General features: G+C 35.1%; 1 protein-coding gene across 5 annotated transcripts; it reads right to left on the minus strand.

Annotated features, from left to right (window-relative positions):
• Positions 1 to 1,590: 1,590 nt before the first annotated feature.
• LOC103504093 (ubinuclein-1-like) lies at positions 1,591 to 21,962 on the minus strand. 5 transcript variants are annotated; one of them, XM_017048129.2, is made up of 13 exons: positions 21,367 to 21,962; positions 19,447 to 19,533; positions 19,223 to 19,309; positions 19,012 to 19,088; positions 10,663 to 11,260; positions 8,608 to 8,707; positions 8,417 to 8,526; positions 7,690 to 7,773; positions 6,645 to 6,770; positions 3,455 to 3,592; positions 3,316 to 3,363; positions 2,761 to 2,855; positions 1,591 to 2,540 (listed from the first exon to the last, which is right to left on the minus strand). In XM_017048129.2, the coding sequence occupies exons 1-13, from the start codon at positions 21,625 to 21,627 to the stop codon at positions 2,495 to 2,497; spliced, it is 1,857 nt and encodes a 618-aa protein (XP_016903618.2). In that variant the 5' UTR covers positions 21,628 to 21,962; the 3' UTR covers positions 1,591 to 2,494. The 5 variants fall into 5 exon arrangements, with proteins under 5 accessions (XP_016903618.2, XP_008466757.2, XP_008466756.2 ...); XM_008468535.3 differs by having other exon boundaries at positions 2,761 to 2,862; positions 10,663 to 11,257; positions 21,367 to 21,956; XM_008468534.3 differs by having other exon boundaries at positions 2,761 to 2,862; positions 21,367 to 21,956.
• Positions 21,963 to 24,074: the final 2,112 nt, after the last annotated feature.

The following is a 24,074-nucleotide window of genomic DNA, read 5'->3' on the forward strand; positions in this document are numbered from 1 at the left end:
TATTAGAGATTATATTAAATTTAAAATATTTGTCCCCTTCTCTTTGGAGCATTAATTTTTTATATATATATATATATATTCTCATTTTAGATGGAATGTATTCGAATAAAGCAAAATGAACTAAAATATTTACAACACGATAAGATGTTTGTAACACTAATAAATATTGGCATACTACTATCATTTATCAATTATTACTAATATACTTTATGTCTATCATTATCTAAACTGCATTGTTTTGTTGTACTTAAAACTATTTTAAAGTATTTTTGTTATTTTAAAAAATTGTTCATTTTCACAAATAATCACAATATCATAATGTAATGTAACATTTCTATTGGATATTAATAAATAGGTGTTTGTAAAAGGTACTTAATGAAATATTAAAAGAGTGTTCAATCGGTAGGCTATAAGCTCATTTAGAATGACCTTGTTGAAACATGTAATCTTAAAAGACTTGTTTTTAATTTTGAGTTTGAGTTGTATTAAAGATATAAAATAAAATTAACATTCTCACTCATCAACGTAAATTTTTAGTCAATTAAATGATATTTACTTGCACTCATTAATTTAGATTTTTGAGTCCATCAATAATCTAACGAGCTTGAAATGATTATTGTACTATAAAAAATGTAAATAAAAATTAAAGTATAGTCTTCATTTATAGTCTCTCTTATCCTCTTTTAATTTGTGTCTACGTTTGCTTTAGAAAGAATTTTATCCAGTAACTCAAGTTATTGTCTACATATACAAGCCCATTACTAGTATTTGTACTAAAAGAGCTCAAGATTAGAGACAGTTTGATTAATCTATACTATATTTGAACTTGATTATTTGATTTCGTGAGCTATAAAATAACATTGAATTTCAATTTGTTTGGAGTTTAAAAAACAGATAAATATATTGCTGAAGTATTCTAATTTCAGTGTCTTTGTGGATAAACTTAAAATGAATGGTCCTCAACAAACTAAATAGAAGATTTTGGTCAAATCCAATCCAAACTATTTGCAAACAAAATTCAGAGTCACAATCTCTTTCAAAAATCTCAATCAAATTCATTTCAATTCAATCCTAGAAGTCGTATTAACTGTTAAAATTGAATTATTTAGCATTAACTCTAAACTCACAAAGTTAATAGTTTTTGTATTTGGTCTAAAATTTCCAACAGACATTTTACTAGTTTTTGTATTTGGTTTTATAATTTCTGATATGTCTTTCTAACATTTGATCAGTTTTCGTAATACACCTTTATAATCTATGATTTCTTTAAAATAAACTTACTTTTAAGTGAATTATTCTTATCATTTTAAGTTAGAAAACTAATCTTTAACCTTTTAAACCCACTATTTTAACCCCCCAAAAGAACGAAAGATATATTTTAAAAATTCATAAACTAGATCAAGTCAAACAAGACAAAGGTATATTTTGAAAAATTAGTAATCAAGATCTATTTTTTTAAAACTTTGGTACTAAAAGGATAAGTTCTTAATAAATTGGATCTCAATTTATTTGCTCAATCACATTCAATTATTTTTGGATTTCAAATTAGAACTCAAATTCTCCCAAATACTTCCAATAAAAAATAAAAAATAAAAATAAAAAAGATGAAATTTCATTGGTGTGGACTATTTTGGGTGTCAACAAATTGCTAGATGATGATCCCACACGCTGGCGATCATCAAAGTGTGACTTTCAATTTCAAGCTCTCAAACAGGAGGTTAAATTTTGGTGATAAAAGCTATAAACTACAAAGTAAAAGAAAGTTAGGAAAAAGAAAAAAGGCCTTCAAATTGACTACTTGCCAAATAAAATTGCTACTTCAGCGCACCCTACTTTTAAGATACATTTCTAATCCATCCAGAAAACCCCATGCACGAACCAACATGTAATTACAAAAATGGCTTCTTCATTTTGGCTTTTTTCGCGGGTCGATAAATGAAACCCGAGTAAGAGAAAGAAAGGGGATGGGGAAGGGAAGGGGAGAAAATTTTGTGCGACGCAATGAGAGTGGCGATGTGTGATAGAACATTATTATGGTGTAGATTAGACTCATGAGTAGTATCATGTTAGCTTGACTGTTCCATACTTGAAGGAGCAGCTGATTGAATGTTTGGCTTAGGAGGATGACTCGCAGTTGGCTTGTTCGTGGACTTGTGTTTTTCATCTCCATGTTGGGTGGATGCCTTTTCGGGCCGATTATGAGTTTCTTCCAACTCCACCTCTGCCTTCCTCTTTGTCTTTTTCTTGGTTAATGCACCATCCACGATTCTCGTGTCCTCGTGGGAACTGCTTGAGCTTACCTTCATCTTCTCGGATTTTAGCCTGTCTAGATTTCCAACACTCATGGAAGGACTTTGTAGTTGGGCTGCTGCAACCATCAAAACAGATGCAGCCTTGGTTACCGGGGTTGGCTGTGGACCCGATTCTGAGGCTAATCTCTCTCGGGCATACTGTGGCTGAGCAACTGTACCAACCTCGTTTCTAACGGTCTCATCTACTCTAGGTGGTAAAATCTTTTTCCTCTTGATTTTCTCTTGATCCTACAAAATTGAAGTGCCAAAAAAACAAACGTTACAAGCAGCAGCCAATATGAATCCAGAAACGTAACACTGGTCTTTAAATAGATAAAAATCAACTCAAGGGGCTGAATGTAAAAGCAATTCTATCCACGGAATAGAACAATATGCTTATCAGAGTAGTTCACCAAAATTTACTGAAAGCTTAAAAAGGGAATGAAAAAGATAAGAGGAGTAACATTACCTTATGTCTGCCATGCAACGCTCTCCGCCTCTCTTTTGCCCTGCATATTGCACGTTTGATCCCATGATTATCCATGAACCCATTTGGCCACAATTCTGCAAGCTGGATAAGACGATAGTCAATGACACAGATTTAACCGAATTTTAAAACTATTATATTGATGAGAGGAGCTAAAACTAACATAACGAGTTTCAAAACTATGATATTGATGAGAGGAGCTATAACTAACATAAGAAAATTTATATGGAAGAATTTCCGAAGATTCTGAGAGATACTACAAAGATTCATAAAAAAAGACTGGCACTTGATAAATCAGACCCAAAGTGAGCGTGTGGAGTAGTGCAGCTAAACAACTTTAATTGCAAAGACCCTTTTATATAAAAAACCATTTCATTGGACTTAAATGACAAAGTATCCACGAAAACTAATCGAACTGGCTGCTTTCATGATATATTTAGTGACCTAACTAACACCACCGTACCCCCTTCACAAAATGATGGAGGCAAGCGGATAAAATAGCTGATTGAGAAATTTAAGAATAAATGATTGGACTACCTCTGCGTACAACTTCCTGATTTGTGGACCAGCATCCTCATCCAGTCCCTGGAGTCAAACAAATAGAGATGTAAGAAAGTTTAAAGTTAATTGAGAAAGAAAACATTTGAAGTTCATTAGGGGCATGAAGCAGTAGTACATCAACAAACAGATCATAAAGATCACAAATTTTGTCCTCCAATGAAGGATCCATAGCAAATTTCTTTCTCGGAACTCCTTTTTCTTCAGAAACAAGTTCACGGATATCTTGAGGTGCTCCACCTTGTTGTTCTATTGCCTGAAATTTATTTCATACTCTCTATTAACAGCAATGGAAAGTAAAAATCATCTTCGTGGCCAAAGAATGAAGTAAAACTAAAATTAGATATATTTTTAAAAATATAACAGTATTAAATGTGGCGGCAGGAATTAGAGAGGAACACAGTGCTAGAAGGCAGTTGGAACAAGGTTACATCCCCAACAAGCAGAACTTTAACGGGGATCCAGAGGTAATCTGTGAAGATTTCATAAAAGGAAAAAAAGGAGTCAACGGAATGTGTATTGTCTAGAGATACCAATCTTCAATTGAAGAAGATCTAATGAACGATTGTCTAGAGATGAGTAGTAATTTGAAGTGAACTGTTGGATGAAGAGAGGATTGAGCTGATAGCAGTAAAGGAGCAGCCCTTTCGTTTCAGGAGGAAGAGAGAAGGCACTTGAGAACAATTGTAAGAAAGATTTAGACCTTTCTAGGATGGAACACAGTGTGGAAGGTTTTAAGTTTATCAGTATATAACAGTGAAAGATACCAACCCCAATTTGCACCATTAGCAGCACCATCAAAAGAAATGTCAGATTGATTGTAGGAGAAACAATTTGTCAACGGACTAGAAACATCCAAGCTGAAGAAAAGATGTTGCAATTTCGTTCCATGGCATTGAGGAAGAATTTACTACCTCCTTTACGATGGGAGAAAGTTGTATTAGCTGACAAGTTCAAGTGTATTGAACTGATCAAAAGTGAGCTGAAAACTCATGAAGAGAAAGGCTTTCACTTTTTACTGTAATGAAAAATTAATTGGTGAGACTGCGCATAAATTCATCCTTGAAGAGATTGTGCAAGAGTTGGCACTGTCAACCATCAAGACCTCATGTTACAAGAGGAGATGTGGCAATCAGCGATATTGACGCTGCAGAAACTATATATTATAGGAGATCGCTACCACTATCCCTGTGAAGTGTTAATGAATATTTGAAGTAAAGTGGCTTTCCACATTGGGCTCAATGAGAAGTCGACAGGAGCAGCAAATAATAATGTTTACAATTGGAGCAGAGAGGATTCATTTTGAAAGGTCAGCAGTTTCCTTGAGGGGAGGTTCCTGATAAACTAAAAAGCACTGACACTCTTAAGATGGCCAAGAATCGATGTCAGACACGTTTCCGACACTGAACGCTGCTGACACATCTTCAACATGCCAGCTGGTGTGTCGATTTTTTTTTTTTAAATTTTGGACACGGCTCCAACACAGCCCTGCCATGGCTGAGAAAAAAAACCCATAGAAAGGGCCATTAGTCCGGCACAATGGCAATAATTATTAGGTTTCTTTATTTTTTATTTTTTTTATTTTCTCTTATAACGAAAAAGCTTCACGCACTCCACCCTCTCTTCCCCAATTCTCCCCACCAGGCCACTACCCTCTCCGCCCTAACCCTCTCATCGGTTGCCGTCACCGCCCATCTCCCTCGCCGGTCGTGTGAACTTTTCCAAGAGGAGTTAACATCATCTTCTTTTTTAATTTTAGGGCTCTAAACTTGTTATTTTGATGTTTAATCGGAACCCTTATTATGTAATATGTTTATATGCATGACATATATTTAATTTCGTTTACTAAAAAATTGGCATATCCTCGACGTGTCTGTCCTATTTTTTTAAAAAATGGCATGTCGCCGTGATGGTATCTGTGCTTCCTAGCTGATAAACTTCATTGTTTTTGAGATGCGATCTTCGTAAACTTACAAAAGTCCTTTGATAGTTAACCCAATTTTGAAGCTAGGAAAGAAGTAATGTTTTGATAAAATTCACTGTGATCCGAGCTAAAGTAAGTTGCAATGGCACCAAAAACTTAGGCATGGAGGAGAATTTTGATGGGTGTTTAATGGTTAGGGAATGTGCTCCTACCCCCTTGCAAGCCTTCCTCCAACCAGAAGTCCGGTAGGAACCATGCAATAACGCTAAAATCAAGTACAATGGCTGTAAATATTCAATCTTATCTTTTGCTCATTATTGGAAAAAGAGAAATTGAATGCTTGGTCAGAGATACAAGATATGTTAACAAAAGAAGGGATCGCACCAAACACATGCCCCCACTCCTACTCATTCTTAGTAAAGAAAAATGATAGCAACAAGTGATTCTGCGGCAATTATAGAGCTCTAAACCTTATGAAGTTAAATCTATCCCAGATAATATTCCAATTCTTGTGGAGTCCTAGATGAGTTAAATTGTGCTAAGCTATTTTCCAATACTTATTTAGAACAAAGTTCTCACCAAATATGTTCAACTCCAAGTGTTCTGAATGTCCAAGTGTCCAACACGTGTCTAACAAAGAGATTTCTGTAGAGGGACACTATGAGCATATAGTGATATTATTCGCTTTTAAATCTAACAAACCCATTACCCACTGGCTAACATTCCAAGCGATATATGAGCAACTACATCTAATATGAGTACTCTAGATAGAATGACTTCATTTTGTAACTTTCTAGGAGATTTAGACGGAGAGAAATGGAATAATTTTTTGGGATGGAATGAAGAATTTTGAGTCCCCCGGGGAATTTTATTTTCCTTTCCATGCCATTTATAATTGTTCTCATCCTTTTCTTTTCTTTTTTTTTGAATTGAAACCACTCATAATTGCTCTCATCCTTAGAATCAATGTAAACTACAACTGAAAAACACCAAGATTAAAAATGAAACAATTTTTTATAGTTGAAGAAAACAATTTCAGTGATGGTAATCTTTGTGTTTTTTCACCAAAAAACATAAATTCAGAATAGTCATTTCCTACTCCTATGTTTTGACCGATTGAGCAGCTTTTTATAGTCTATCTATGCCTGTTTGGGTGAATGGCATCCTTTTTTTGGTCTTCTCTTCTTCCTTTGATGAAAGGTTCATTTCTTCACAAAATAGACGAGCAAATATAAATGTAAATTTGGCAAAATGACAGAGAGAAGGTAGGGTGAAACAATTAAACTTTACAAAACAGCCTGCCAAACGAACATCTTTGAAGTAAAATGAGTTAGGCGTGGCAGACCTATGAAAGAGAAGTAAAGAAAGTTTCAGAATATAATACCTTAGACTCCAAGGACAAAGGTCGGATTTTAATCATCTCAATAACTTCCTTCTTTATCTGTTGAAACCTATCGTCCTTCTCCTGCTTCACTGAGATACCCATGTTGACCATGATTTTTAAATTTCTCTATAAAAAGACATCGCACGCAGAAATATGAGAAGTATCAATAAGCAGCTAGGTAATATAGAATCAAGTAAAAACTATAGTAGGAGTAAGTTCCACAGAATAAAAGAAAAAATGGATAGCACAGATTTTTACTACACCAAGTTTACAAAAAACTAATAGAATGTAGAATTGTGCTACAAAAATAACAGCTACGAAGCTGATACACAGCACAAAGTCGATAACCCTTTTCAACATCATCACAAAATATGCTTTACAGTTACATAGACAATAAAAGGGTGTCCATATTTTCAGATGCAATTCATCCTATTCAATTAGAAGGAAAGATGCTTCTTTCTTTTTAGAAAAATGGAACTCTAATTGATGAAATGAAACGAAGCTTACTGAAAATATACAAACTCCTCAAGGGAGAAAATGAAATGGAAAAAAAAAAAGTATAATAGAAGAACAAAATCAACCAAATGAGGCACCTCATAAGCAATGCATGTTATATTTATAGTCAGGAAAACAAAGGTCTTCAAATTCAATCGAACATGTTACCCATATCAATGTGATATTATGAAAAATTCAGGACCTCCAGAGCAATGATAAATTGATCTCCAAGTGGGGAAGTAAAAAGGATACAAGCAAACAATAATAACAGGATAGCAAAATGCCATAGATAATTTTTCTTTGATAAAAAAATATCCAAAAATATTGCTTCACAATGTGCATGGATTTGATGTAAAAGAAAAACTAAAGTAATATAAGTACAAAACGGAAATTAATTTTCTATTTATGAGAAGTTGTGAGAGACATATTAATAACAAAAAAGAGAACTGGCGGCCTTAGAGATGAGGAGTCCCTAAGGGGAAAAGGAGAATCAGAAGAGGGAAAGAAATTATAAGCATTACATCTTATTTTATATAATGGAAGGTAATACCTTTAAAGTTCGCAGTTGTATGAAGTGACCAAGACTACTCATAAGTCGGTTAATCAAACCCTTTGACAATTTCCCATTGCTTGCCTGTTGAATAACTAACAAAGTCAGCATCCTTTGAGCAAACAATATATTTTATTGAAATGGAAACAAGCCTCTTTATTGATGATAATGAGACTAAAGCTCAAAATACAAGAGTATTATACTAAGGGCAAAAGAACTAAAGGAAAATACAAACTAAAATATAAACAAAGACTAAACTCAGGCAACATAAATATGATGAAAACCTAAAAACGAACCCGAATATAGGCAGTTCATTCGAACAAGTGTTCAGTTTTGAAGAAAACGAATGTGCAATGGGACTCAGGAACAAATAACCAACAAGTTGGAAAATCAAAGATAGCTACCAAAATTGTTGGAAGAAGCCAACAAGCTATAAACATTGAACTGCCACATTCCATATTTCCCCATTCCACTCTCCTACAGATTACAAATTTTAACATTTCTCCCTTTTTCCATTATCAACAGAATAGGCCAAAACAAGTCAATACATAGTCTCCAGTTAGTGCCTAATCGGGAGACCACAGCCAACCTGTAAGGCAAAATTATTTACATCCCCCTACCAGCAGTCCCATTCATGAAGCAAGTCTCAATGGCATCTACATCAAACGGCTAATAACTTCTTTTATAGGAAACAACTAATAACAAGTTAAAAATCAGAGCATCAGACCGCTAATCTGGCAACTTTAGCAAGCTTGAGTTTGATTTCTCTGGGCAATCTCCTTTTGATAGCCTGAGATGAATTGTCTGCCTCTGGATTTTCCGTAAGTGGTGGCCTCGCTGCAATATTTTTACATTAAAAGAAATTAAATACATTTCAAAGAAGTCCCCATATGCGATACAAAAAGAGATGATGCTTACATTCAGCAACCATCTTCTCCAACTCTCTAATAGCTTTCTCTAGCAGTGAGCTTTTCGGTCTAACACTAGATCCATCTTTTTTGTGCACATATGGTGTTTTCTGCATGGTGGTACCACAAAGTTGAAGCTAGGAGCGACGATAAATACAGGAAATGTCCAAAGATGCAACAATACCAAGAAAATAAAAAATCTAAAGTTTGAACAGTGTGCCCCTCACCCCCCAACCTAACAAGCACATAGTAAAAGGGGGGCACAAACAGCAGCAGATTCATTTTATAGCTACATAATAGTGAAAACGAGGATATCAGATCAAGAATCTCCAAAGAAACTCAATCTCAACTAATCAAAATATTTTTATATGTGGCATTACACATCTAAGCAGTTGCGAGCAACTCAACGCCCACATAAATACATAATCTATGAGCACTGTGTTGAAAAGCATAAAAAAAATGAGTATACTTAAGCTAGGTTGAGTGGCTAGATTTGTTCAATGCATGCTTTTAAATTAAATGTAGCATTTTCCAATAAACTACGGTTAAATTAATTAAAGTCAAAGAACAGAAAACTTAATAAAAAAGCTACTGGTTCTCCAATCTTCGGCCTGCTCACTCCAGATATACCCTCCTACTCCAGTAGACATGAAAGAAAATAGAAGTAAGCCTAAAGACAACAATACGAACAGCTATCAGTTTAATGATGGAAAAAACAGTGATAGGAAATGTTTAGTGAAAGTTTTAGTTTTTTAGTGAAAATAGTTAGATTTTAAGATTTTGTAGATTTTTTGTACTTAAACTTTGTCTTAACAGTTAATCTTTGTTTATCTTTAACAGCTAAATTTTTATGTTCCCTGTCACATACTTTATTCTGATTTTAATATTAGGTGCATACTTAGTATATACTTTCAAGAAAGGAGCTTACCTATCCTAGACTTTTTAAAGCTATAATTAGTTTGGTTGTGACATAGCGTAAATGCTCTCCCCTTTTTCTTTACTATGGCTTTTATTTCCTCCTCTCTAATTGGGAAAGTTTTTTCTAAATCCCCATGTGGAGGCCCTTCTTTTGTAATAAATAAATAAAACCTTCACCTTTTATATGCTTCACAAAAGACTATTGTGCTTCAATTTCTTTCACACTTCAAAATCATTGGCCTAAAAGAAGTCTAAAGATTTATTAGATACCAAATAGAAATATCACTATGCGAACCATGAATCTCCCACATGTCATAGAATCAAAGAAATAAACCCCTAGATAATCAAGAGAGAATTATGATAATGCAAGTTTTCCAAACAAGTTGAAAATCAAATTCTTATGTACCTTATGTTTAACAAATATCAAAACTTAAATTTTGATCAAAACTTCAAAAATTATTTTGAAGCAACAAGAAGAAATAATTCTGGTATTTCAATAACGATAAAGCTCATATCAGAACAACAGAGTCTACTGACCATTATGAAACTTGAGTGAAAGTTCAGAAATATGCATTGGTTTTATTTAATTAGAAGACATGCCAAAAACAATTATAAAAATACATACCAAAGGGCACCTTGCAAGCTAGCTCATCTCCAAGAAATCAAACAGATAATAACATATATCTTGAGTATCACCAATTTATCCAATCACAGGTCACCTACTCATCAAAAACTAACTCGCCTCCAAATTCACCATTCAGACTTTTCCTTTTCCTTCCAGTGAATAAACACACCACGCTTAAAATTGTATGGAAATGAGTATAGAATAAACCAACCCTTAATTGGGAAGTTGAAGAAATTTTTCATCCATTGAACCACAAATCTTATTCCTATTAATAGAGGGAGGGAAACAAACTCCATTTCTATTAAAATAAAGAAACACATGACCTTCAAAATAAGATTTATACATTTAACTAAGAAGTTCAGTAGCATGAATCACAAACACAAACATCCATCCCAAGTTTCAATTTAACAAAATAGAAAGTTTGTCATAGACAAGTAAAGAAGATTCAATTTAACAAAAAAAATGGTGGAATCAGTACTTTGTGGTGAATGATCATCGTTTTAGTTGCTCAAGAAAACTTACGGCTGTTTGCATGGAATACTTGGCCGCTGGCAAATTAATGTCTGGCAATTCACGGATGCCGTGTTTCTCTTTCATCTGAATTGATGAATCTATCTCATCTGTGCATGGTCTCCCAGGTTGGGGTTTGGATGGTGCATGCGCTACTTTTTCAAGTATGTTCTGTTGTAAAGAATCTGATGGTCCACATGACTCTTTTGATTTGGTACCAGGGTTCTTGGGTGGAAAAACACCAGGCTTTGAAGAATCAGCATCCTTTGCTTCTGCTACAGATGTAGAGATATCACCATTATAAACTTTTGAAGATGGAGAAGGGTCCAATATCATTTTCGTATCACCAGATTTTTTTTTGGAACTATGTCCGGGTATCAATGGGTTCTGCAGCTTTCCATCTTCAAGATGTTCATGTGTGATCGCCATGTTTTGAGACAAATTAGAAAAACTCTTTGCAACCATCAAAGCACTCTTTCCCGTAGTTGTCTTTCCCACTTTTGTATGCTTATTTGATGAGCGACCATCATGGTTTTCAGGATGGCCTTTCTCTAAATCTTTTCTGCGTCTTTTCTTCAACTGTTGATTAGGTTGTCCAGATGGTTCACTTCTTTGGAAAGAAAATAAATAAAAATAAGCATGGAGAATTCCAAAAAGCAAACCAAAAAATGTAAGTCTGAAATTAAATATTCAAATTATAGAATGTTATTCTTGTATGCACAATACTGAAACCACACGCCCACAACTAGATAAACAGAGAATTAGAAGATTTAAAAAATTCGTAATGTTAATGTAAAATGAGGGAAAAGAACGCAAAAAAAAATGAGGCAGATATTTATTTAAATAGTCCAAAACAACAGAACCACATACTCAGAGGCCTAGTCCCCCTCCCTAAGCTGAGCTCTTTCCAGACCAGAATTCCTAATACCTTTTTTAACCAATTCCAATGTAGACCTGTCATGTCACCTATGCTCCAAAAGACACGTGCCCCTACTCCCCTCATGCAGAATTCCCCCCTTCTAACTAAAAATAGACTTGTCAACATCTAACTGTTAGATCTTTTGCCGCGGGCGAAGAAACAGAAGCTAATTTAGTTGATCAAGGTACCAGGCCTGAGCAAACTGCTTCCATTAAGAGAAGTAAACCTCATGGGCAGTCCATAAATACTCCCGCCCTTGGTATTACTACATGATGTAAAAATGAATTAGGGAAACTTAATGGTTAATCTTACGTAATTCCGTGGTCAATCCTTCTTAGTTTCCTACCAAACTGGTGTAGCCTAAGTGACCAAAAGAACAAACCTCCAAGAATCAATTCTAGAATCTTAATTAGAACGAAACATGTGTAGAATACATGAGAAGGATTTTCTATCTATAGAGAACTAAAAGCAGACTAAAACCCAAAAGGAAACTAAAAAAGAGTGTTGAAATCCAAATAAGAAACTAAAGGATTGGCCATAGATGTAACCTAAGATTAACCACTAACTTTCCTAATTGTCCCTACATCACTAGAGACTACAGCTGTCTATTGAGCCAAGTGTCTTCAAGATGAAATTCTTAAAGAACCACAATCTTGTCATATTTCTTCTCACTGGCTTTCAAATGCCAGCAAATTTCTTGAAATTATAGCAAATTCAACAAAAAATGTGAAACGATTGCTTCTTTTTCAAGGAAGTAACTCCAAGTTAGCTTCGTCAGCAAGGAAAGCAGGTGCAATTATGGGTAACTTGAAAGTGGCCAATTTGCAATAAAATTTTCACTTATTATTCAAAACCACAGAACACCTTCCAATATCTAATCGTGGATAAGTTCCAAGCATAAAAAAGATCCATGTTGAGTTACCATAAATATTAGAGAGAGAAACCTTTCTATCCATTTAAACCTTGAAGCTAGACATCAATCTCGGAGCAGAAACTTCTCAAATTCCACTATAAATTCCATATCACGAGAACAGTGGAAGCAAATGCCCATTCAAGGTGTACATACTACTAGTTTTTATGAGATGTCAAAGTGTTGATATAATATTAAATTTACCTTCATCCATTTCTTTTTATAGAAGCAACTACTTTCTTTAAGAAAGAACGATAAAATGCAAAGGCATACAAAAAAAACAAGTCCACAAAAACACCCACTAAAAAAGGGTTTCCAAGCAGGTAAGATGTTGCCTAGAGTATAAAGCCATCAAAACAAAAGCCCAAAGAAAAACACAAAATCTCACCAAAAAATCAAACCTCACTGGGATCCCTCTCCACACCCTTAAACACTCCCCCCACAATAAAGCGCACACCCCCTGCAAACAAAAGAAAACAACTTTTATCTTTGAGGAGGAGAAACTTTCTGATCATCAACCAAACATCTCTTTAGCAAGCAAGCGAAAAATGAAACTCCTACCCCCAAAAATGTGAGCTAGGTTTTTCTCTGCCTTAGTTTTTTCTCTGCCTTACGGAAAGGGATACAACAAAGTTTCACTAATGAAGGCATCTTTCTCAAAATCTTATCCACTGTATTAACCCGACCAAGCAAAAATTGCCCAGAAAGAGCTTAACTTTCCTTGAAATCTTAATCTTCCATAAGATATCTGCAATCAAACTTCACCTATCAGTTTAAGCTTTTGGGTTGATCGGTGATTTAAGATAGTATCGAAATCATAGATCATGTGTTTGAACCCCCCGTAATGTCATTTGCTAAATTCAATATTGAATTTCACTAGCTGGTTCTTCCACAAATTCCAAGCCCACAAATGAGGAGGGTTAGCATGTTGATATAATATTAAACATACATCCACCCATCAGCTTAAGCTTTTAGGTCGATTGGTGATTTAAGATATATGAAACAGTTGGCAAATAGCTTCTGACAGTCATAGATGATACTCCATTGTTCCAATCTTCTCATTCTCTACATTGAACTAATAGCGGTTGTCTTTCCATCTCTCCATTTCGCCAAAAAAAAAATTGCCAATGAATTTTAAATAGAGTGGTAAACCTGATCCCCAACCTCAAAACTAGCCCTCTCCTTTCTCTACTCTTTCCTTCACGAGATGTCAGACACTAAGTGAAACTTGAACTTCTCCCAGTAGCTCAACGATATCAAGGGGTTGTTACTCTACAGAAGTAGATACCACTATAGTTGTGCCACTAACATTGTTGATTATTTCCTTTTTTATATTAAATTTTATTGTATTGGTTGTATTATATTTGCCAAATTTATTTTTTCCTTCTTTGTAATGGGTTGTTCTATTCAAGAAAATCCTTCTCTCCGTAAAATATAAGAAATATATTATTTTGGCATAGTATTAGAGAAGATTTTTTGAAAACCCCAACCCTAATTTTTTGGAAAACCTAAAAACCCTAAATCCCTTACAGCCAGCCACCACATACGTCCACTGCCTCAAGGGTCATCGCTGCCGTCAATGTACTCCAACTGTCGCTGGAACTCGCCAAAGCCATTTTTTCTTGCATTTTCTTGCTGTAAGTTATTGGGTATTTGTGGTCTTGTTTGTTTTCACTAGTCACCCCTATCTGAGATATTTGCTGTCGATTTTGCCATCGCTCGTCGCCAGTGACAAATTTGGCTCCCTTATTTTTCTTCTCACTGTATTGCTTCAGCCATGTCAAATACTAAGAAAACTATGGTTAAAGTCCACAATCGTATCCATTCCAATAGCCACATGTTCCAAATAACCACGGTCCGACTTAATGGAGACAACTTTCTTCGTTGGTCACGAAGTGTTAGGTTGTATATTCGTGGACAAGGAAAAATTGGCTACATTACCAAAGAGTGTCCTAAAACTAGACGATCCTTTGTTTACTACATAGGATGCTGAAAACTCCATGATTATGACTTGGCTTGTAAACTCCATGGTTGAAGACATCAGCTGCAATTACATGTGCTGCTCTACTGCCAAAGAATTGTAGGATAGTGTGACACAGATATACTCTGATTTGGACAATCAATTGCAGGTATTTGAGTTCAATCTCAAATTGGGAGATATAGGCCAAGGAGGTGACTCGGTGACACAATATTGTCACTCCCTAAAAAGAATTTGGCAAGACATGTATCTCTTTGATTCATATGAGTGGAAGTCTGCAGATGATCAAAAGCATTACAAAATAACTGTTGAAGACAGTCGTATATACAAGTTTCTTGTTGTCCTCCATATTAAATTTGATGAGGTTAGAGGTTGAATACTTGGGAAACTTCTCTTCCATCTATTAATGATGTGTTTCTGAAGTTCGCAAGAAAGAAAGCCGCAAGAACCCATTAACTCAATAAAAAGTTTTGTGTTGGTGATCGAACAAACAACCATGAAGGCCTCTTATCACTCCAACAAGATACATGAAAAGCCTCGAGTCTGGTGTGACCATTGCAATAAACCCCAACATACACGTGAAACTTGTAGAAAGCTTTATGGAAAACCTGCGAATGGGAAAAGCTTTAACCAAGGGGAGAGATTCCCTCCTACACCTCAAATGCAAATGTTGGTGATTCCAACCTATTTAGCAAGGAATAAATTAATCAAATCTTGAAACTGCTAAAGACTACTTCTTTATCTGGCAATCCTAGTGTTTCCTTCGCACAATCAGGTAAGTTTCCTCAAGCCCTCTCTTGCATAAACTCATCTCCATGGATTAACGATTCTGGAGCCTCTGATCATATGACCAGTTCCTCTTCCTTATTTGGATCCTACTCCCCACTATATTGCAATGACAAAATTCACATCACCAAGGGGAGTTTTACCTATATTGTAGGAAAATGAACTATTCCTCTAACAACAAAACTTACGTTGCATTTTGTCCTTCATGTTCCAAAAATTAGCTTGCAATTTGTTATCTATTAGTAAAATCTCTAAGGATACTAATTGTCGCATTGTCCATAAGCAACACAAACCAATAAAGAGGTATGTTTTCATTTAAAAAAAAAACACAAACCAAGTCCATAAGCAACATTCCTCCATAATAAAAGAATGGCACAAAACAAGTTCGAAAGCAAAATTCTCCCATGACAAAGAATGGCAAACGACAACTCCATAGGCAACATTCTCCCATAATGAAAGAATGGTAGGGATCTCTAGTCCAAGATATAGAGAGAGTAGGAATCATAATAAAGTTTAAATTCACCAATAGAAGGAAACAACGGTGCAGTACTTAAACTTCATGGAACCAGCAAAGGGTTCTGATCGGGTGTGGCCAAGTGAAGTAGTGTTGGAGTAGCTGTCGAGACGTCAACCTTCTAAGGATGGGGTATTTTTACGAACCAAGGTAGTATGGAATGTCTTTATCACACATTTGTTAGAATGAGACCACCAATGTGGTACTTAAGTGGCTTGGCTCTCCCAACCATTTTGCCATTTCTTCTTACACCGATAACCTCCAATTTGTGCTTCGTCCAATCTCCACCCTACATTACCACTAGCATGTTTTCTTCTATTCCCTTCCAGTTGTCTTTCATTTCTATCTTCTTTGTGGAGACTTGCATGTTTTCTTCTATTCCCTTCCAGTTGTCTTTCATTTCTATCTTTTTTGTGGAGACTTACCTTCATCGAAGACTTTTGGCACTCCTTTTCTCTTCTTCCTCAATACTTGTCAAGATCCGGAAAGGACCTTCCACAAATGACTTTTCAATTGTGAACTCACTGAAAGATTTAGATTCAACTCCTATCACAAGCATTTTCGATTTCTCTAACCTTTTCTTAACCAATTCTTTTCCCTCTACTCTAATAGATGCTCGTCTTCTCTCCTCTTTCACTATCTCTCTGCATAAAATCCTTGATCTTTTGTTGCAACACTCTCAAATCTCTCTATATATGTGAGATAGTGTTTCATTTTGAACTTCTTCTTTTGTTTCTTGTGACTCCTCTGGCATATCCCGATCAATTCATCCGTGCTTGCAATCTGCCATTTATTTCCACATTTGTTTCGACGTCCATGGAGTTTCTCCTCTTGTTGTCGCCTCACGTTTCCGATCAGCCATCCATTTACATATTTGCTCCCATCTCCATGGTTCTTCTATTGATAAACATAATAATACCCAAGAAAGAACTGCTCTGGTACCAATTTGTAAGGAAACCACCTAACATGGATACCCAAGAACACCATAACAACCAACAAGAACAATAAACGATAGAATATATTGCAATATCAAATACTGAAACTACGATATACCTCAACATATTCTAGAGGTCTGAGAATCCTCTCCCAAATTTCCCGAAGGAAACCACTACAAAATTCTTCACCCATTGCTAACGAATTTCAACATATTTGATTCCTTCTTCGGTTGAGTGGTCATTCGTCCGTTACAGTGTATTTTTTGCCGATTCTTTGTTTTTCCAACTATGTTCCTTCCTCCCTAATCAAACTTTCTTGTTCTTCATCGACTGAGAATTCTTATTTCTCTCTCTTCGCCTTTTTGACCTCAAAGTGGCCATCAATCCATTACTATGTATTTTCGCCGATTCTTTGTTTTTCCAATGATGTTTCTTCCTCCCTAATCGAACTTTCTTGTTATTCATCGATTGAGAATTCTTATTCTCTCATTCTTCACCTTTGCAACCTCACGTAGATCGAAAAATTTTCCCTTTGACTGCCTCTGTTCTTGTTTGTAGATTTATTTCTCTTTCCTTGTTTCCCCTCTAATCAATCAAAAAAGTACCCAAGAAAGAAATGCTCTAATACCAATTTGTTAGGATACCACCTAACAAGGATACTTAGGAACAGCACAACAACCAACAAGAACAATAAAAAAAAAATAGAATATATTGCAAAATCAAATAATGAATCTACAATATCATTCTAGAGGGCTGAGAGCCCTCTCCCAAATTTCCCAAAGGAAACCACTACAAAATTCTTCACCCATCCACTAATGAATTTCAACATATTTGATTCTCAAATTCTTCACCCATCCACTAATGAATTTCAACATATTTGATTCCTTCTTTTGTCGAGGGGAGGGGTCATCTGTCCGTTACTGTGTATTTTTCCTGATTCTTCGTTATTCCAATGATGCTTTTTCCTCCCTCATCGAACTTTTTCGTTCTTCATCAACTGAGAATTCTTATTTCTCTCATTTCTTCGCCTATTCGACCTAGTAGATTGAATCATTTCCTCTATGATTGCCTTTATTCTTGTTTGTAGATCTATTTCTCTTTCCCCGTTTCCAATCTGATTTCACCTTCCTTAGTGGCCAACCTTTTTTTCAACTTTAAGCTGACAATCTTTCATTCGACTGCTGATGACTTTTATTACATTCCTCTTCTTTGATTTCTCCATCTTCAGGTTAGCATTCTTTGGGTCAACATTCCTTTTCTCTTCTCCTCTGATGGGGTTCCCCTCATGGCCTTCCTTCTTTTTTGTTACTATCGGTTGCATCTTTTCTATGTCTGGTGTCCATTTACTCTCCAACAGAATTGTTCCCGAGCACTATTCCTTATTCCTTGATGCTTTGTGATGATTGTGGAAATCCTTCCATAGATGAGCATTCAGTTGGAAGCTGATTGGAAGTTTTAGACTCCACACTTGCCATTACCTTTTCCTGTTTTTCTTCTGGTATGATTCTCTGAATATCAACATTCAATATCTTCAAACGTTGAAGAATGGATTGCAACCCTTCTTTGATCTCACCCATGCCTTCGTCGAGATCATCCAATCTCTCTTCCATGGTCTTTTGAACCATTTTCTTTTCTTCTCATGGATTTTCTTGCAACTTCTACCGGGTTTCCCTTTAAATTCTTTCGCGCTTGCAATCTTCCGTTTATTTATGCATTTGCTCCAAGGTCGATGGAGTTTCTCCTCTCTTTGCCGTCACTTATTTCTGAGCAGCCATCGATTAGCACATTTTCTCCCATGTCCATGGATCTTCCTCCAATGCCAAACAAAATAAGACAGTACACAAGAAAGAACAGCTTTGATACCAATTTGTTAGGTACCCAACCTAACAAGTAAATACTTGAGAACACAAAGAACAAGCAAGAACGCCAAAAGATAGAATTATATGAAAATATGATTTAATATCGTAAGAACAATTAACAAGGTAACCACTAGCCTTCCAAGAGGGCTAGACTCTCCCAAATTCCAACACAAGGAAACCCCACAAAATTCTTCACACCTTTCCCTCAACCCAAACCCTCTATTTATAACTAAAAAGCTCTAACCAACTTACTAACTAATTACTAACACGCCCCTTCTACTCATCCTACTAATACTCAATTAATAACCTCATATATCTCTAACTAAGAGCCTAACAGTATCACCAACCACTCAAGCAATAGGGAATTCAACTAAACAGTTGACTAAAATTAGGTAACATAAACACCGGCAAATCATAAAACTGAAGCGAAGGAAAAAGGTGAACAAAGTCAGAAACTTACATCCGTTCCAATTTCCCCCTATTAACAAAAAATCCATCATGTTTTATTGCCGAATCATCAACTTCAAAATATTCATCCTGCAGAACAAGGAGTCAACAATAATCACCACACAAAAGATTATTGTCACACTCTCAGAGAAGAAACAAAGAAATTGTAATTTACATTGCATAAAGGACAAACAAGACCACACGAGCAACAGAAAGAAACCAACCAACTCGGTATCATCGATGAATGAGTCTTCTGTATCATATTGATCATCATCCGGAATTAAATCTTCCTCGTCACTGCTATCCTTCCCCTACGAGAATTTGATTGTCTGGTTAGTAACCATGAAATTGAATTATCTAGTAATTCTTTGATTATTGAATGCAAAAGATGTATGTCGCAATTAATTGAAGAACAAACATTGATGGTGTTAGGAAGAAGCCAAAGTACCATATATAGGCGCTCAATCTTCTCAATAACAGCATTGAAACGATTCGGTGCAGTTGGATCTTTCACTTCATCTTCAATTGGTTGCCCCTAATGGCAAAATAAAATGGCAAGTACTTCATGAGTTATAGATCATTTTTTCTTCTATTAGTTTAAAAACCAACCCCTAAATCCTCATTAGTAAAAACACCAATGGACATAAAAAGGGAACAAATATGCATACACAAAACATAAAGACAACATGAAGAAAACAGAATGAAATTGCACAAAACATATAAAGATATAGACAGGCCAACGAACCAATTTCTTTTATAAAAATAATGAAGAGAAAAGGAAATGCATTATTGAACAAATACATGCCTATGAGGATTGAGGCATTTTCTAAAGAAGAATACATTAATAAAATGAGAACACCGGTGACAGGATTTAACGTATACATTGTGGTCAAGTATATTTTAACGCATATCAATGATTTTCATGCTCCAGAATTTGCCTTTGAGTTATGACATCTGTATTTTAAATACATGATGAATGGAAAAACAGTTGACAATAACTGCAAGAACTTAAACAAATCAGTTAATGTTTGTAACAGTGCAACATCATGTAGTCTTAAACAAATTACATATATCTCTCAGTCTCAGTGATTTAATATCCAATAAGAACGTAAAATTCCATATCAAACTGCTTGACCAATGCTCCTATTTGAAAGAATGATGTCACTAGATTGAAATTCATTAGTTTTTATTCCTTTCACCCAACATTTTTTTTTTTTTTGAAGTCCAGGAATACAAATTAAGAATGAACTACATAAACAATTATTCAATCTTCTCACACGAAATTTATCAGCCCCTCCAAACTCCAAGATGAATCATTTTCCTACAGTGTTTGCTATCAATCAAATAAAGTATGTAAAATATGCATTTATACAAAAACTAGCACTCTATTTTGGATGTGCAACAGCTATCTACAAAGGTTTTATAGTGAAACACAACACAAACTAAGGTCTTTGTGCTTCAAAATTAACCATGTCAGACACCTAAGACGTTCTAACCTATAGTTTCCTGAAGTAATAAATGCAATTAAAAAAAAAAAGTTTATCATCCAAGTTGCAGCCTTCTTTTTCTGAACCAAATCATGCAACCTTCTTTAATGATCAGTTATAGCAGGTGAGCCATGAGGATACCAAAGATGCAACACTGTGGCTTGTAACAGACAGCAAAACCTTTCTCGTGAACCTTACTAAAACCAAGGTTTGAATAACCCTAACAAATAGCCCATAGAACTGAAACCCACATATATGATTTGTAAATCAAGTGAATAGACATCCCATTCCTGTGGTCGGGCACACTCAAGAGCTTTCATGTTATATTATAGCATAACCAAATTATATTTATATTTACACATAAACGTTTGTAAAAATATATAAGCCACGCGCAGAAATTTTAAAATATGCATAGATAATTAAAAAACCTGAAGCCATGGAAAATACAATCAAATGAGCAACTCTTTTTTTCAAAACAGATCTATATTGTTCAAGGCTCTTTGCATCAGTCTCAGACCATCAACACTTTCTAGTCAGTGCATCAAAATGCTTGAAATACGTAGTAGACCAAGTTGAGTTTTACACTTTTTTTCCATTTCCATGTAAAACAATAATCCCATTAAAGTTCTAACGCACAGCCCATTTAACAGGAACACTTCAAGAATCTTGCTCAAAGCATCAATCCCCATATTGTTTAGTTATTTAAAGTTGAACCCACGCTTTCTCCCTAATAAAATTCCAATAAATAAACTATCGAACTGAAGTGTTAAACAATTGGAGCAATGCCAGAACTAAAAGAGGGCTTCTGTAAATTCGAATGACACTGTAAATAAAACACATTATACATCAAATACATTAACAGTGAAACACAAAGTCCTCACCGGATCAATGCGACACTCAACGGCAGGGTTGGGGTTGGCAGGAGGTTCAGGAACAGTACTGAGACCATTAGCCTTGTTAGCATCTTTAACAAGCTTCTTCCACGAAACTATGGTAGTCTCTCCAGGACGAAGCTCAACAGTGAACATTTGACGGTCCCCTGATTTCAGAAAAGAAGAAGAAGCTCTAGACGAATCACCGGCACCACCATTTCCAGTGCGAGTTCCAACACCGACGCCGCTACAAAAATTGTCCTCTTCCATGGAATTTGAATGGCGGGTTCGACAAATTTAGGGTTGGTCAATCAGAAATCAAAGAATCGAAGAGGTGGAAACAAAAATGGAGGGACATAACCCTCGTTTGAAGATGGAAAGGGAATCGAATGGGAGAGAAATTGAGAGATGGGAGAGAATTTAGAGGGAGGTGTTTGTTAACTGCACATCGAACTCTCTCTTTCTTTCAATTTGTTTGCTCTTGTTCGTTCTAAGAGAATGTGTAAGACTCTATTGGAGGTGAAGGGAAGGCGATGGACGGGTATTTGGCTTCTTAGGTCCGCACCCGAGTTCAAAGTTTGTGCTTTATTTTTTTTTCAAATATGAATCCCCCAAGAACAGGGCATTGGATTTTTTTATCTATATATGTGTGTATGAATTAGTGTACCTTCTAAGCTAGGTGTGCTTTTATTTTAGGATAATTTTGATGGAATGGTATCTACTCCGTGAAAATGAGTTAGGATAAATGGTAATTGATATGATTTTTTTATATAAATTACTAAAATGAATTTTGGTTAAATCGATTAGAGGTTTTATCATGTATCTTGTAGTTTGTTATACTAAAGAAACTAGAATTATAAACTCATGTCCCAAAACAAGCATAACTCAATTATAATATAGTTTATACTATTAACTTTGAAGTCAGAGGTTCAATTGATCCATTACCCTATTGTTAAATAAGAGTATTGACCAAACTTTTATTTCCAATCTCGTTGCCAGATATTCAATCCCTCACCTCATATACAAACATAGCTCAAAATATCTAATTTGGATGATGTTTGTTTGACTCCCCCACTCTATATGAGTTTTAAAAAAATGTTTTAGATTTCAGCCTAGAACAAGGCACCCTTGGATTTTACGGTCGAAATTGAAAGTAAATTTAGTTTTATTGTGTTCATTTGTACTCCTATTTTAAGACTTGAATATTTGATTGTAAATTGTTAAATATTCCGTTGCTTTTAAAAATTAAAATTGCCTCCAAACAAATGCAAGTATCACATTTTGTTTTGGTTTTATATACTTTTTGTGAGCACTTCCTCATATTCCACTCAACCTAACTACTATTCTTTTGATGCATGTCTAGCTTTTTATCAAGCCATATTAGATTGCATATTACTAGTATCAGTACCTATGATGTTTAATTTGTTTAATTGTATTGTTGTGTAAAGTCTTCCATCTATTGACCCTTACTTCTTATTATGGCATCAATGGTTAATTTCAACAATAAACCATGTTGTATCACAAGGCATTCTCTTCAAATAAGATTCAATAAAGAAAACAGTAATTCACTTAAATTATCCTCACTTGTATCTTTACTTTTGGTTTTGCTGAAAAAATATCATACTCATCGAGAATCGAAAGGATTGTTCACACTTATATCTTCATGATCTTCCCCTTATATACCTAATATGAGAATTTGATTGTATTTCTAATAGGAATAGTGATGACCTATGTCTATTATTTTAAAGTTCTTTGAATTTGTATATAGTGATTCTTATGAGTAGGTAGATTTTCAAACCTACATCAAATAAATATTGAAAGCGAGGCCAGATTGTGACACTCTTATTCAATAGGCTTTCATTAGTTTCATAAAAGTTAAATGACATAAGTTTCCATAAAATTCACTTGTTTGATTTAATTTAATGCTTTTAGGGTGGTAAATGGATTGTATTTGTTCTCTTTGGAACACAAAAGCAAAGAAACTGAACCAACAACCACACCACCAAACAAGACTTTACCCTATGCAAGAATAAAAGAACAAAAGTTGGAAAATATGTTTTCAAAATCAAGAGGACTCAAAAGAAGATTGAAGCTACTTTAAAGGTAACTTTGTTATGCTCTATAGAAACTTTACTAAGATGAGATATATTAACAAAAACAATGAGACGAAAAGCCTATTTAACAAGAAAAAAAATCAAACTTCAGAGAAATTAAACTCTTGAGTAATCAATAATCTGACCATATCCAAACTCAAACTGGACTTCAGTTGAAGGATTTTGCTCGTGTCATTGCTTTTTAATCTCGATCAGACCATTCACTATAATCTTTGCTTCAAAATCTTTGACCTCCAAATTGTTGATAATAGACTTGCAATCTCCCATGAATGGCTTCCCAATATAATCCCTTAAAATCCAGCCAATACCCCTTCGATAAAGAGACTCTAACTAAGCCACATAACATTGAACTTCTAAATGGCCTTTCTCGAGCATAGTAGAGGAAAAGGGGCGAGTAAAGGAAAGTCGCCTCAAGCAGTCTTCCAAAGAATCTTTTTCATCAAATAATAATCTTGCAATTGTGTCAATTCTTTCCAGGGCACAAATTTTATGATGAAACCATTTTGTATTTTTGTCACCTCACTGAAGTTAATCTTCTAGAGAACGAATCTTTCAATGTCTCTCATCCTCATCCAACAGCATATCAACCTCCTTTTCAACCTA

Source organism: Cucumis melo, chromosome 3, assembly GCF_025177605.1.
Source record: "Cucumis melo cultivar AY chromosome 3, USDA_Cmelo_AY_1.0, whole genome shotgun sequence".
Classification (NCBI taxonomy): Eukaryota; Viridiplantae; Streptophyta; class Magnoliopsida; order Cucurbitales; family Cucurbitaceae; genus Cucumis; species Cucumis melo.

Bases quoted from the DNA above. Each gene is read 5' to 3' on its own strand.
- LOC103504093 (XM_008468534.3), bottom strand. From the start codon at position 21,627: ATGGAAGAGGACAATTTTTGTAGCGGCGTCGGTGTTGGAACTCGCACT. The intron at 19,534-21,366 runs GTGAGGACTTTG...TTTTGCCATTAG, and splicing joins TTGAGTGTCGCATTGATCCG to GGGCAACCAATTGAAGATGA. The intron at 8,527-8,607 runs GTAAGCATCATC...AAAATATTGCAG, and splicing joins GGAGAAGATGGTTGCTGAAT to CGAGGCCACCACTTACGGAA.